The 15958-nt window shown below is 42.0% G+C and overlaps 1 protein-coding gene and 1 long non-coding RNA gene across 11 annotated transcripts in view; one reads left to right on the plus strand and one right to left on the minus strand.

Moving 5' to 3' along the window:
- The window catches only part of AMPD3 (adenosine monophosphate deaminase 3), a 33298-nt gene extending 26651 nt beyond the window's left edge, over positions 1-6647 (minus strand). Inside the window, exons 1-3 of one of the 2 annotated variants that reach the window (XM_066320752.1) lie at positions 6510-6647; positions 2981-3206; positions 358-553 (exon numbers count right to left, since the gene is read on the minus strand). In XM_066320752.1, the coding sequence (XP_066176849.1) occupies positions 358-553; positions 2981-3201 (417 nt within the window). In that variant the 5' untranslated portion in view covers positions 3202-3206; positions 6510-6647. Of the gene's footprint in view, positions 1-357; positions 554-2980; positions 3207-5935; positions 6005-6509 lie in introns of those variants that run through there. The other variant, XM_066320751.1, reaches the window with a different exon arrangement.
- The window catches only part of LOC136362338 (uncharacterized), a 32483-nt gene continuing 22852 nt past the window's right edge, over positions 6328-15958 (plus strand). For 6 of the 9 annotated variants that reach the window (XR_010743772.1, XR_010743778.1, XR_010743776.1 and 3 more), the window contains exons 1-2: positions 6328-6634; positions 7445-7566. This is a non-coding gene — a long non-coding RNA (uncharacterized lncRNA). Of the gene's footprint in view, positions 6635-7444; positions 7567-11838; positions 11933-12204; positions 12531-15958 lie in introns of all 9 variants that reach the window. The other 3 variants (XR_010743775.1, XR_010743773.1, XR_010743774.1) reach the window with 3 other exon arrangements.

The following is a 15958-nucleotide window of genomic DNA, read 5'->3' on the forward strand; positions in this document are numbered from 1 at the left end:
AACTTCCAAAATAGAAGTGTACAGGGCTTGACCATAAGGATCTTGCCCAAGGAGTGAAAAAGCCAGTGAAAGAAGCAGAATACAAATACAATATACAAAACACACACAAATGTTTTTATCCTACCATATATTACCTACGTATTGAACACCTGATTGTTTTTATCCAAGTTATTATTAAAAAGAGTATAAAACAACCTCACCTTGACTTCTAACTGTTTAACAAATCACTGTATTCACAAAGCAATTTAGAGTTTGTTGTAGAGAACCATCATATTGGCATTTTACACTTCATGTACATATAGCAGACCTTTTTTACACCCTCTAGATACAGAAAGTGGGAAGACAATAGTTTCTTACCCCTGCACAGTAGTCCCCACTAATTGAAACCCTTTGGAATTCTGGTACATCATATGGCACTTGGACTGGCACAAAAGCACTTGGAAGAACTGGCGTTGCAGGAGACAGGACAGGATTGGCTGGTGGTGCTTTCCATTCCTGAGGTGGAATTTGTAATGACAAAGACTGGGATCTAATCATCTTGAAACTTTTCTTCCTATGAATTCATGGTATAAAACACAAAATAAGCCATGGTATAAAACACTAAATACACTGGAAAACTGATTACAGCAAAAAAATCACCCCCTAGGAAATTTAAATCTCTCATACCACAGAAAAAACGCTGGTCAGAAGGTACTTGTGCTTTTAGCTTTTCTGTATTGACATTTCACATGATCTACGCTACACACAATTGCACTTACCCTCTACATGAGTCCAATATACCATAATTAATTTACAATCACTCCAAGATGCCCTAAGATTTTTGTTTTGCTTCTCACAATTTCAGTTTCAGCAAGTTTCTGGGCAGAAGGCAAACGTGATCACTGTGCTCACTTTAGTAAAGGTTGATTGTTACAGACCGACAGCATCAGAATTCGTGAAGGATCAGACAGAAACAAGTCAGTGTTACATATGGAAACTGCTGTAAGTTATCATGGTGTTAGACACACTTCTCATTCTTCCCAAAACCTGCAAGACCTAAAATTCATCTAGTTGTCAGACAAGACTAGGCAACAAAAATTCACATACAGTCATTCAGTTCAACTTGTAAGGAAAAGGATGAGCACCTAGTTATTCCTTAGGCAGTGTTTGATGAGACTTGAGCAGAAGGCTGATGTTGGTTATCAGAGTGATATCACAGCATGGCTTTGATACTCAAGTCCATTCCCCCCTTCAGGTGGATCTCACATAAATTTAAAAATGTTGTCTTTTCTCATCAAAGCTGTGATAGATATGCACCTCAGAGAAACCAGCTAAAAAAGAACACTGTTTTCCAGTGAAGTAATTGTAATGCCTCAAGTGGAGCTTTGGAATATCCCTGAAGATGGAATTAATTTTCCTTACTCAGTTTAAGTGTGCTTAAATGTTTTTTAAATATTCATATAATATATAAATACTATGTTATAAACTACCTGTGATATCAATTTCTTTTGCACTGTGGAAATAGTCCCTACTTTTGTAAGTTGAGTACCAAAACCTTAAAATGTTAGTAAGAATGACTAACAAAGAAAAAGGAACATTGGAACATTCTCTGAAAGCTGCATATTACTTCTGTGGTACTCTTAAGAATTGGAACATGAAGTGCTGGTACAATTGACACCCAAATTTCATCCTCTAATGTACTTGTAGCCACCTTAGAAATCAGCATCAGTTTGGAAAGGCAGTGTTTGATCAACTGCAACTGGAAACAGCACAAGCTGTACTTGTGTCACTGTCCCTGAAGTACACTTCAGTCCTGCAGGACAGGGATGAACTCTCGTTCTGTTCCCACATGTAAACAAAATACCTAAAATACTCCTTCCTGCAGTTAACCCTGTACAAAACCTGAGCTTGTTTCTGTGAGACAAATTTTCCAAAATTAAAAGTGAAACATACTAGTTCAGGAGGAAATATATACACCAAACATTTGTTTGACTTGCAAACACCTGGTTTTCCCTTCTGTGCCCGTTTATGTCTATGAGCATGCCAACTGGGGAGCTCACTTGCACAATTCCAAACCCAAAGTCTCAGCTTGTATCATCAGTGAGTCATACCTTAATTTAACTAAATTGACTCTTCTCCCTTCTGTTCCAGAAACATGATTCCTAGTGTTGCCCAACTGCCTGTCTGCAGCTAACCAGGTACATGTGTTTAGCTATCACTTTCAAACGCTTACTTGTCTGCCTGCTTTTTGAAGTCTGTACACGTCCAACCCATTTGGTGTCAGGCTGCTGCTGAGCTCATGTGACTCCAGAAACAGCCCAGCAGTCCTGCGAAGGCAAGACACTGGAACAGCCTGACAGCAGGGGAAGGCTGCCTCACTTACAGAAAAAAAAAATAAAAAAATCACAAACCAAAGCAAGTCTGCCTTCATTACAGCCATGGGTAAACTACAGGGAGAAGGCAATTTTATTTTTTTTTAATGTGCACTTTCATGGCTGAAAGTGGTTAGATTTTATCTCTGTGAGTAAAGGAAACCTACAAATAACCTCATTATGCCAATACCACTTTTCACCTTACCCCTTGATCTTAAATATATTTTTTTTTTGCTTTCGTCTATTTTTGCAGAGACTAAAAGAAGTATCATGCCACTGTCATTTTCTCTGTGTTAAAATTCTCTGTCTTAATGAAACAAGAAAAAGACCAGGGAGTGTTTCTTTTTCTGACTCTTCTTTCATTAAAGAGTCTTGAGGTTGTGTTCATTTCTACCCAGCTATGCTGTTTAATTAATTTGCATAAGCAATACCCGTGCTATTGCTGGGAAGACAGCAGAGACAACCTGACCCATCCAAGCTCCCAGGGGCCCATCCCCACACCTCCTGCACAGGACAGAAGGACACCACAGGGGTGGCCCTGCTACCTGCTGCTGACCTTTCTCCTGAAGCAGTAAGAGGCAGAATGCTGTTCGCCAGGTGTTTCAATACTAACTAACTGCAGAACCAACCTTTTAGCTGTTTCCACAGACTGCTGCTCTGCCAGCTCCTTCTGCAGCTCCCTCTCCTTGGCCTCCTTCTGCCCGATGGGGCAGTCTTCAGGCACGGTGAAGAGCGACAACGCATCTTTGCTGTCTTCTTCTCGCAGGACTTTGGCAAACACCTTCTCTGCCAGGAGCCGCACGTGCTCGTCCACCTCCGAAATGTTCAGCTTGGGGAACTGCCGGGGCATCTCGCCTGAGGAGGAGCACATCCATAGAGTCAGAGCTACAGGACGAGTGAAGGTGTGTCAGACACTGGGGGTTTTCCCATGGTATGCCCATCAGAATTCAGAGCTTGGAGCAAAATCCAAAGAAAGTAAAAAAAGCTCCGCAGAATTTAAACTAGTATGCAGTACACAAGAACCACAGAGCAGCTCTACTTTTGGAGCCAGGCTAGTTTGTGCATCAGGAACCTCTTGGTATATCCACAGAAATTCCTAAGCAATTTATGTAGAGATTTACCAGGAGATTCCACTTACTTCCACAGTCAGACAGACAACTATTTATGATACAATGGATATTCAGCTGTGTGTCCTTGCACTGAACCTGGAAATCACATTCACTCAGTTGCTTGCCTTCTTCCTTGCTCAGTGACTTCAAACCAACAGGCAAGTTAGAAAAGGAAGTTTTACACTTCCAACCTCACCGCAGCCCTTGCCCAAATCAGAAGGTCATGGAACTGCTGGAAAGTGAAATAGTTGCACAACAGGAGCAAAGATAGTATAGTTAACTCACTTTTTTCCATTTGTAGTAGCTCATATCACATTTTTGAATGCATGTGGTAAGCAGATAGATCATGGAGCTCCATTTCTACTTGGCATTTAAATATTACTTTTCAAAAAGAATGTTTCATGTTTTAAATTTTTAAGTAGCTAGCCTTTCATCACATAATATTTCCGTTTTGTTCTAGCATCACTACTAAAATGCCATCTTTATTGTTTTTTCTGTAGTTTCCTGGCATTACTTTTATTCAATTTTCATACCAGAACATACATTTTAGCATAACTGGAAGCATTCCAGAGGGAAAAAACACAGTGCTGATAAGCTACTGACCAGCATTATTTGTTGTGTACTATAAAGCTTTCTGAATGCCTTCAGTATGATGGAGTTTATAACAAATAAGATTAAATTCTTATTACATAAGTTAAAAATAGCTGCAAACATGTCACAGCAAATGGATCCAAGCACTGCCAGAATGCAAAGCCTGGGTCCAAAACTGGCATTTCAGAATCTTTTTTTGTTAGAAAAATGCAAACGTATTTTGTCAGATAGCATTCATTTAAATAACAACATACCCTGGAAGTCAGCATGGAGCATGGCAGTTTTTTATCTCTCCAGGCACAACTTATCAGGGCCCCCATTACAATTTTTTTGTAGGCATGCTGCAGGTTTCACATGTTGATATGTGATCCTGTTGGTTTTAGCCTAAAAGACTCTAATTAATGTCCACCTGTTCTCACAGTTGCTTTAAGGACATTTTAGCTTTTATTCTAAAAGCAAACATAGTATGGAAAGGTGACAAGAGTTAAATTGGTCCATAACACAGCAACTTGGTGTTCCCTTACATTACTTTGCATTCTTGTTTTATAAGAACGCATTCACATCCTAGTAGAAAAGCATCTCTGTTTTTAAAGAACTGTGGATCTGACTGTGCTGTTTTCTGTCTGGAGGGTATTTGTTTTGCACTTGGTGTTTTCATAAAATCAAGTATAACTACATAAGAAATTTAAAAACACATACATGTTTAGCAGAATAATTCAGGGACAGTGCACTACCATGTCTTAGTAGCATCCAAACTTAGGTTTGCTTTCTCAATTTCAACCCCCAAGGAAGTCATGGGAGTCTGTCCCCTGATCTCAGTGAACACAGTTGTCAGCAGCAGTGCCTGCCACACATAACAGCTGCCAGCAGCAAGGGCCTTTTGGGGCCACTTCAGCCAGGGAAAAACCTCCCTTTATACTTATTCATTAAGTATACAGCTACAGTAATAGTACTAACAATACTAGTAGAATGTGAAATAATAACGTTTTTTCTGCTGAGCAGAAAATGCAGAGCATTTTCCTAGTTTAAATGAACTTTTTCCTAGAGAATTGTGATCAGAAACAGAAATGCAGTAAGAAACACATGAGGAACCACGCTGTATTTTAAATCCTTACAATAAGATAGTGAAGAGACAGAAAGTATAGATGTAAGTACAATCCCTTACTGACAGCAAAGTTTTTTCTTTCTTTAAGAACCCAAGCTCACATTCTCCACTCAAGCAAGAGACCCTAAGGCAGAGAACAGTTGAAATGTATGATCACCCACATCACTGCTAGATCATGGCACCAAAACAAGCCTAATAGACCTAAAATAGTCATAAGGCACCTCAAGCAGTACTCGTGTGAGCTGTGCCATCCTGAACTGGAAGAGGCTCTTGTATCCAGTATCCTTCTATTGAACTACTGTCCTTTGCCCAAGGTGAGCAACAACCAGACATGTTAATGGGATGGGGAAGGGTATGAATGCCACCCACTAAATGCTCTTTTCCTAAATATCTCGATCTAACAGAAAGGTTGATCGCTCTTTAGGTCTGCTCCTTTGCAGAAGAAATGAAAGCTATTTCTCTTGAAATATGCTGCACTAAAAAAAAAAAAAAAAAAAAAAAAAAAAAAAAAAAAAATTAAAATATATAGATAGATAGATAGATGGGATGATTGCTTAAAAAGCAATTATCGATCAGGCATTTAGCGGTCTTGAATCTATAGGGAGCACACGCCGGGAAAGGCAGAGCCGCCTCCGAGCCCCGCGGATGCCCAGCGGGCAGCGCCGCATCCCCGCGCCGCGAGCAGCCGGGGCCGGGCCCGCGGGCGCTGCCGCCGCAGGAGCCCCGCACGGCTCCGGCCCAAGGTCACGGCCGGCGGCGCGGCGCGGCGCGGCACTTACCGAGCGCCCCGGGGAGAGCCATGCCGGGGCCGGGCCGCCGGCCGGAGAGACGCTGCCCGGAGCCACCGGCGGAGCAGGCGGCGGCGGGGGGAGGAGCCGCTCCCGCCGCATCCACCCGCGGGCCGCCCGGTACCGCAGTGCCGCGCCGCCCCTGCCCGGCCCTTTATGGCCCGCGGGCGGAGGGCCCCGCTCGCCCCCCCCGGCCCCGCCGGGCCGCCCGCTGCCCCCGGGGCGGCTGCACGGCGGCCGGGGGGCGCATCCCGGGGGCCGGGGGGCGCATCCCGGGGGCCGGGGGGCTGCGCTGGCCCGGCCCCGCCCCGGCGCGGGGGGCGAGCGGCGGGACCGCCCTGTCCGTACCTCTGGGAGGCCGCTCCGGCCGCGGCTCTGCCGGCTGCACCTGTGGCGGGGCGCGGGCGGCGCCTCTCCCGCGGCACCGCGGCCTCAGCGGCAGCCGGAGCGGCGGAAAAGTCGCCCCTTCCCCTTCCCCTCGAAGGCAGAAGTGGCGGTGTCACATGCCCCCAGCCGGCGCGGCAGGCAGCGCGGGAGGGGAGGACGGGAGGGAGCCCAGCCCCACCTGGATTCGCCTCAGCGGTGCCGCCTTCCCGAGCGCCTGCTTCAAAACTCCTCGAAAAACGCTTTAACACAGAAAACTTGGGTTCGAGAGCAGAAAGTCGTGAGGCCGGTGCAGAGTGACGGCCGGTGAGTGTGCTGCCCCTGTCTGAAGTGTTTTCAACACCGTCTGCCCTTCAGTGTAGCAACCCGCTCCAGGTGCTCGTCGGTATTAAAAAATAAACAAACAAAACCCAAGAAATTTTCCGGGTAAACAGGCCAAGGCAAATAACTAAGCCTCAAACCCAGCGTGACTCAGCAGCAATGAGGATATGAACATGTAAAATAATTTGACCTTATTTTGAGAGATTCTGGGCCCTGAGGCTGAAAGTTCTAGGGACGTTTTTTGGGAGTTTGGGTTACAATACCTTGAAACTAACCTGAAGACGTTTAGATATAACAGTATCTTTACCATGCAGGAAAGCATTGGGAATGCAGTGAGTGAAGGTAGTTGGTGTAAAAATATGAGCAGAGTTTAAAGTAGATGTCTCAAAACATGAGAGATCAGGTATTTCTGTGTCCCCACAGCTTGGTAGGCATAGAAATGCTCCATGCATAAACCCCAGGGGATTATGGCTTCAGAAGCTCCTTCAGTTCATGCAGCTAGTGAAGGAATGAAGTGAAAAGAAAGGAGTTTTCCATCCCAAGTCCAAGTTGCAAAGAAGAGAGGATATTTTGACTCTTAGACAAGTGTCAGCACATTCATCCTCCACGTGGTCATAAAAAGGCTAAAGAATTATGGCCACAGCTGTTGTATGAGACATGTAGCAATGCAAAGCATTTAAAAATGAGTCAGCCATAATTTAAAAAAAAATTAAACAATATTAATACTACAGAAACAGGTATTGTTTCTCAGCCTGGAAAAAGGACTTACACTGCATGTACATGCCTTTCCCACAGTAACTCTCAATGTCTTCATCAGCTGCTGCCGGCAACACCCTGACAAAACATCTGCCACCCAGAAAACCACATGCTGTAAGTGTCTGTACCTCTGACTCACAGCTGCCCTGCCCATTTGATACGTGAGTAAAGCACACCTGTTGCTGCTGGCCATTTAATACAGCCCTCGATTCCTGCTCTGTTACTGCTGCCTCCTTCCTTTCTCCCAGCTGCCTGCCTGAACTTGCTCAAACTTGCCTGCTATCACAGCAGTCTGTCTGGAAGTTTAAGCTTGGTGTCCATCAAATCATAATTCTGCCCTGCCTGCTGGATTCAGGTGTCCCATGGCCTTTTGGTTTTCTCTCCTCAGCTTGGCACATCAGTCTTGCCTCTGCACTTGATTTAATCTCTTCTGTGGGACGCAAGAGCTTTGGCAGAGTTCCCTCTCGTGCTGACTTTGTGCCAGCCGCAGTGAGAAAATAACGGTTCGGAAGATAACTGTGTTTCTCAGCTTTCTTACACACAAACGGGCAGCTCTGTGTGCGTGCCCCGAGTGAAGAGAGAGCACGTTGCAGTGTGAGCTCACGCGTTAGCAAAGCCAGAGAATTCACACAGAGAGGAGACCTTAAAAATACATTAGTAAAGAAAAGGCTTCTGTGAGCACTGAAGCATAAATCCCTAAGTGTGCAGGACACAGGGCGCTTGTTGTAGGCGACCATGAGTATTCAAATGAGCTTGCCTTTTGTAACAAATTGGAAAACTTCAAAGGCAAACTGAGATCATAGCTGAGTAAATGCATCTACAGTAATTGAAGCATTAAGTAAATACTATTGCTAGATCTGTTATTTAGCAGGGTGATTGTAAGGGTAGGGTAATGGTAATGAATTAACAAGAAAATACTTCAAGTCCTCTCACATTTTGCAGCAGCAATTACTATGGTCAGTTATCTAACAGCATACATCTGACTGGTGGGTCTGGTTTCCTGTCCTATCTCTGCCCTCCTAATGAACAATTCGCATGCATCCTTGGGAATGGCAGTAACACTGAGCTGACAGGGAAATAGCGTATTTTCAACACAGATGTTATTGTACTCTTCCATTGGCACCTATGGAACACAAACCACTAAACCATAGAACAGCTCAGTGTTGCCAGTCAGCACCTTGTCTGCCCCATGAGGAGCCTGTCTGCCAGCCCTCTTTGTAGGTAAGTTGTAACTTTTACACACCACACGCTGAAAGTAGTGCAAGTGTCTCCAGAGTTATTTTAAATGTTGGGATTCCCGTTGTAAGATGTCAGCACTTTCTGAAGCCACCTGGGTGTTAGTTCACTTCTCTTGTGCAGCAAGCACTGGGTCTCTTGGGTAAATTTTGCACTTTGTAAAAATGTATTTATTTTAATCTTTCTAATCTTGCTCTACAAGAAAAAGGTTATCCACTTCTTTTTACCAAGTAACAGCTGATCACGTTTACTTATTGATTTATTGTTTAAGTGTATTTCTCTTATGTCTTCAACTTGCTTTTAGTCTTACTTTAGAGACTACTCTTTTGGTGACAGTAGTACACTCATGATTATTTCAGTGCACATGGTATTTTCTCTTTTGCAGTCTGACTATTTTAACAAGAGGAAATGCAGTAAAAGTTTTAAATGTCAACATTTACAGAGGAATGGAACAAAATAATAAACGTCTCCTAAATATACATCTATATTATTAACAATTATTTTTAGAAACAGACAAGTCTTGTCTGGGAGATGATTACTGCTGGAATGCATATTCATCAAAATAGTCTCTCATTTTCACTCGTAATTGTTTCAGCTGTTGTAGGAGACTGCTTTCATTTGAGCAATGCCTTAAAAGCTAATGGAGTTTGAATTAATTTTGTAAATAGATTCATACAATTGCCTGTCGTATTGATAACAACAAAACATCTAATGGATCAAATGAAATATTTCAACCTAGAATGTACCCATTAGTGGCACCCAAGCAATATTAGACCTAGTACTTGCTTTTCTGATCTTCAATCAGTTCAGTTAATGATATGCTTGGCACACGTGCGTTTACTTACTGAAGACTTACTGATATTCCAACAGAAAAAAAACCCTCACGGTTAAAGAAGTTATCTCCAAAAGCCAGAGGGGAAGTTTATGCCAAATGTGAAATGCAGTTGAATTGTATTATCAAATACTCTTCACTGTAGAGGAAGAATGATACTTTTTTTTAAACAAAATAATACAGAAAATTGTAGTAGTTCAAAAAGGGAGAAAATTGCACCACTGAATGATTGAATGATACAAAGCCAATCATATCTGTCAGTTTTATAAAGCCAACAAATCAAAAAGCATCGTATTTCTTATCCACTGCTTTCCAAAAAGCCTGCAGAAATTAATTTGCCGTGTGAGTATTCAGTCCTGTAATCGAATTAAAGTGGCTAAGAACTCTTGGTACAGATGATTTGGTCTTTCTTAGTATTGAGTTAAGAAGGAATTTGTAAATCTAGAAGTTTGGCGTCTACTCTAAATAAAAGCAACAATTTTCCTATGTTTTGGAGCTTGTTCAAGGCCATTCCATAAAGTGGGATGTGAGATGAGAACTAAAAGGAGAAACTTTGATTAGACCAAGCTTTTCTATAAACTCCATCTTGAGTAGCTGGAATATGTACATACAAGATACTACTAGGCTTATGTAAAATGCAAAATGTTTTTCAAGTGATTTGTACTGACATTAGAACTGAGAGTTCTAGGTGTGGAATCCAGTTTCTGGGGAGTTTTCAGCCGAGTGACATTCTCCCTTCTTAAAGGATACCTGTATGATTGTCCTGTAGTATAAAAACATATAGAGTATGATAAAGATAAAACAAGATAAAACACATGGATGAAACATAAACAAAGATAAAACACATAGAGTATACAAATTTGTAAATGTATACTGTTTATAAAAAAAAACCAAAAATGCAAGTGAGAACTGTAGAAATTGCAAAAGCGTGTGACTGTTCAGCCACTGCTTTCAAAATAAACTGGGAAAGTACCTGTGCAGTTCTAATTATTGGAGTCTGAAGCAACCTAAAAGAAGTTTTCCATGAGTTTATGAATAGAATATACTGTAATGCTTTGTTGCACAAGAAAGATTTACAAGCAAGATGAGACTCTGGTGTGTTTGGAATTGTTGGTCATCATGTGGATATTTGGAAAGATTCCTTTCCAGCCACTTGGCAAATTCTTTGCTGGCATCTGCTAACTGCCTTTGGCCCGACAGCCATGTAAAATGCTGGTTTAAAACCAGTTTGTCTCAAACCTGCTTAGCTTGGACTTTGCAAGTACCCAGATGGAAGACTGCCTTTCTCTGACTTTATACATAATTTATTTGAAATTCTGGAACTGTTCAATGAAGGAGAGATCTGAATGCATCAGACAAACCTGTATGTGCAGCTGAGTGACCTTAAATCTGATTTATAAAACAGAATTTTCTGAAAGTTACATTTCAAATCTGTTATGTGCAATATAATAGAAATAGATTTTAAGCACAACTCTGATATACGATGCCCTTCTACTCAACTTTGTTTTAAGAGGAATTTTATTTGCTTGGAATGCACATAAAATAAAATATTCAGCAAGCAGTGGTCTAATAAATGAAACACTGCCAGTGCGCGATAAATAATAAAACAGTGTAATTACAGCTTACAGAGGAGAACTCTGTGGTCTAGTTTGGAGACCTCTAAACTAAAAATTTTCTAAATTAGGTGATTTCTGCCAAAATCAGTACTAACATCTAACTTGTATGTTTAGAATCAGTTTACATATTATGTTTGTAGGGAAATGAAAATAATTAAATGCTACTCAGTTTTGTATTTGTATTATAATTGGCCATTAAGTTTTCTGTCATCATTTGTGATTAGGGTTTGCATCTGGATTCTTTGGCTCTCACATTGGAAGTTTCCTTCCCAAATAACAGGTATCTGTGGGATGCAGAAGGAGCACGTAACTGCCCAGGAACTGGGAAATGAAAGATATGGTTTATACATGACTTGACACAAAGGCCACATATCCTTAAATGAACGCTGGGCTAGGTGTTGTTGAACTTCTATCATTAAAGAAACTCGAGGCTAGGTGTTGCTGAACTGCAGCTTTCCCTGTCCCCCAATTATCCCTCATCTTCTCTTTGTTTTACAAGCGTATTTTCCAAGTCTCTCCCAAGTGTCAGTGAAACTCTGCGACCTCCAGCCTGGGAGTTCATCTGTACGTGGGGATTCCCAGTGACCATTTACAGCCCAAATAAACCTTCTCTGTGTTCCTTGCCTAGCGCTAAGCAGACAGAGTTGGCAAGAAATCCAACAGAGAATTTTCTTATTCTCCTGTAGAAACTTAAACTTTCTCTGGGAGGGGGAATTGTTTTATTATTTTTATCCAATCTGCCTCTGTAGGATCGCTGTGTTATATTTATGTTTTCACCGTTTGGGTGGTCAGATGTTGCTGCCCAGGGAGGTGGTGGAATCGCCGTCCCTGGAGGAGTTTAAGGTGCCTTTGGATCTGCGTCTGGGCGATGCGGGTTTGGGCCTTAGGGGTTACAGGGGCAGTGCTGGCTTGGTGAGGGACTGGATGATCCTAAAGGTCTCTTCCACACCTGCTTCTTCCCTGATTCTATATGAATAACTACCTCAAACCCTCCTGGCTTCTTTCCATAAAGCCCACCCAAACTATCAGCTATGGGAATCTGCAGTCTGTGACATTCCCCATTTTTTTATTTTTTTTTTTTTTTTTTTTTTTTTTTTTAATTTCTTTTCCCTTAGGCCGAAGCAGCGCGTTTCCTTTGTGGCGGGGCGGGCAGTGCCGGGCGCTCCGCTCCTGTCCCTCCTCTCCGCTCCGCCGCCGCTCTCCCCGCTCCGGGCCCGGGGTTATGTAAAGAGCCGAGTTACGCAAGGAATGCAGATTTCCCTTACGTAACACCCGCCCCTGTCGGAGCCTTCCCCGCTGGTGCCGGCGCTGCCCGTGCATTAGCGGAGGGAAAAGCCGGGCTGGCGCTCTGGGAGCATCTCTCTCGGGCTCCACACTGACCTGTTCGCTGCTCTTGCCACTCGGGTTTCGTCCAAGTCCCGCCTCTTCCTTAACCTGCAGGGTATGTCCTGACATTAAAAGAAAGAGCGCACATACCTGAGTGGTATTTGTGCCGTTTTCTGCATCAGGAAAGACTTTATTCATTCCCAGCTATTGCACCGGAGTGAAGTGAATCCAATGTGGATAAAAGGAAGTTACAAAGTTCTGTGTACCTCGAGTTCTGTGTTACAGCTGCTGCCACTGTTGAAAGACCTGATTCCAATGCCTGTGTCCAAAGACAGATTTCCAAGTCACTTCAGTGCCACCAGGGCTAGAAAAAAGAGCCCTGTAGCTCAGAACTCTGTCTTTAGCAGATATTTGGGGAAATTGCAGAGATGGTGGGGCCTGTTGCTGTTTGCTTGTCCCCTCGTGTGCAGGCAGAGCATCATCAGGTGGTGTACACTTGGGATGCTTCCATGGAGCAGTAGATGCTGTCAGGGCTTCTCTGCTTGATGCCTTACTCAATTCCCTCTGTACTAATTTCTGATCCTCCAACTTTACACACCTTTCCTTTCAGATTTAGTGACCCTGATAAGTTGGGGTGAGTGGTTTGTTCAGGGTTTTTTTGTTGTTGTTGGTTGATTTTATGTTGGTTTTGGGTTTTTTCCCCCTTTTCCTTGGCCTTTTTTCTCCATGGAAATGCCTTGAATTCCATGCACACCTTGAAGGATGAGTGTAAAGGAGTGCTCTGCTCAGGGCTTTGTTCAGATTCTCTACTTGGACCTTTTTGACCATACACCTTCATACCCCTTTCCTTTTTCCTGTGTTCCTAAAGGCCAGGATCTGTGGGGAGGGTCGCTGTATGTAATAAACTCTTTGCTGCATCATGAAATAGAAAAAGTAGGACTTCCACAGGGAGCAGCTCCACCATGGACAAATCTTTCTGAGTGTCAGGTAACCAACAGAGGCTGGAACAGATGGCAGAAGGTGTGGAGTAGAAGGTGACCTCCTGGATTAGTCAGTGTTTGTGTGGCTTATTCCTGTCATCTCCTGTCATCTCCTGTACAATAGGCTGATAGCAGGGAAACAGCCAGTCTGATCAAATCTAGACTAAAGTGGAAGAAAAGAGCAGGCGTTGAACTTAATGCCTGCCTTCTCAATTAATAATGAATTTCTGAGTTTTAACAACCTTTTTGTATGCAAAACAGAAATACCAGAGGAATTTAGAACTGAAATTAGTAGATAATTAAAAAATAAACCATCATCTTAGTCTTTCTTCAACTGTTTTTTTCAGATCGATTTAGCTTTTCTTCAAAATTCAAATGAATTAAGTATAAATTTTAAACTTACATGTCATACCCCAAAACAATAGGGAAAGGTAAAATTGCTGTATGCAAACATTCTTTTAGTAACCTGGTACTGAATATTTGCTAAAATGAACATACAAATAAACTCTGAAACTGAATATTTGCTAAAAGAGCAACAATAAACTTCACAATCCCTCAAGATAACTTTTCAGCATTTTGTAGTGCAACAGGAAGGAATGAGTGCTTCTGCTTCCATGAGTTTTCCATGTACCAGTGTGACAGAGAGAGGTGCAAAAGGTTAGAAAAGCATATCAACAGCTTAAAACCACTTTTGTCAACTTTCTCTGTGGAATGGGGCCAGAATCCTTTGTTTTCCATCCTTAGGCACCATGCAGGCATCCTATGGACACAATTAACTGTGAAAATTCAATGTGATACAGGGGAGAAACTGAAAGCTTTTTGACTCCTGCACTGGCAATCAGTTCCATGTTGCTCAGAGGATAAAGATATTTTTTTTCTTTTTCTTTTTTTTTTTTAATTTTTTCTTTTATCTTTTTTCTTTTTTCTTTTCTTTTTTCTTTTTTCTTTTTTCTTTTTTCTTTTTTCTTTTTTTTCTTTAGTAGTATCTATGTCTGTCAATGGAACACGCTCCAAATGGTATTTACTTTTCAAAACTCTGTGCAAGCTTGGGAAACGCTGCATTTGAAAAGCTAATGGAGCCATCTAGTGTTTAAAAATTACAGTTCCATGGACTTGCATGTGCAAGAGTAACAGGTACGACCTTCATGGCTAGAGAGGGAAAACAACTCATAATGTTTCATATTAATCCCTGGCAGCTCTTGATTCTTACAAAATGTACAGTTTGGGTGCCAGAACTGACAGCGTTAAATTGCATGTGGAGATTTCTATTGCTTCACTGGAGACACCCAAGCCTAGACAAAAACATTTTCTTACATTTATGCTCAGCCACTTTCACATATATCATCATTTTCAGTTCTGTGTTTTCATTTCTGCTTGGAATTTAGAGCCTTCCAATACCTGTGCTGCATGCACACAAGACACACTCACAATTTACACTGATTTTTTTTTTCCTCATAATGCTGAGCTCAGCTATAATTGCTCAACATTTGTCATCCACAGTCCTTTCCCCCATTACATATTCATATGGTAATTTTCTGCATTTCAGAATAACTTCTGGAGACAAAAAAAACGTGGTTTTTTTAGTTACTGTTTAAATAATTGGGCTGGCTTTATTATCCTGATGTAACCTAGGAAGGTGAGTGCAGATCAATTGCTCAACAAAAAGGCAAAAGACAATTTTGCTGCCCTATGGAGAAAAAATTGGGGTCAAAGCAGAGACTGAGCCAACCTATCAGCTTTTGCTGGCATGGCAGGTGTAGGACAGGAGGTGTCACATCAGGAAGAGCCACTGATGTTTCTGAGACAAACCACCACTTTCTGGGTCCATGACAGAAGTCAGTGTCCCATAATCATTCTTCTTTTATTCTTTCTTTTTCTTTTTTTTTTTCTTCCTATCCAAGTCTAGTCTAATCATATGAATTTGGTAGACATAATGCACAGATTAATTTAAATCCTAATGTCCATTTAGCAATCTAAAATTGAATCAATCAATCTATAATTGAAAGGTAGGGCAGGCTTTGGGCATGGGAGTTGACCTGACCTAGCTTTGGATGTTTGAAAGATAGTGACTAAATTTAAGTTTGTGTTCTAAGATTCTTTATAACCCATAAGAGGAAGCAAAAAAAAGGGTTTTTATTTTGATCTCCACATAGGTGCCTAAGAATGCTGGAGCCAATCCCACAGGGCCAGCAGTAACTACTGGAAATCAGTTGCTTACCAGGAATCTCAGAGTGAGTCAGAGTTATTGTAGTTCTTTTGGAAGCTACTTCTGGATAGCCATCTTAGGCAGGAGGGGCATTATTCTAAGAATCACTTAACAGATGGATTCCTTTTAGTAGTTGCCCAGTGTGGTCAGGAAAGGAAACTGAGTCTTGTGTTTTATAAACCTGTTTTGGTTATTATTGGTGGTTCTTCTGCCCACTATACATTTTGAGTTTTTAAAAACACAGTTTCTTCACTGAAAATATTGCCAAAAGTCAAAATTAAGGCCCTGATAATACCACAGTGCACTACTGTGGTATTGCATTTACTGAACCCCTTCAAAGGGACTATCATATTATCA

Source organism: Sylvia atricapilla, chromosome 6, assembly GCF_009819655.1.
Source record: "Sylvia atricapilla isolate bSylAtr1 chromosome 6, bSylAtr1.pri, whole genome shotgun sequence".
Taxonomy (NCBI): Eukaryota; Metazoa; Chordata; class Aves; order Passeriformes; family Sylviidae; genus Sylvia; species Sylvia atricapilla.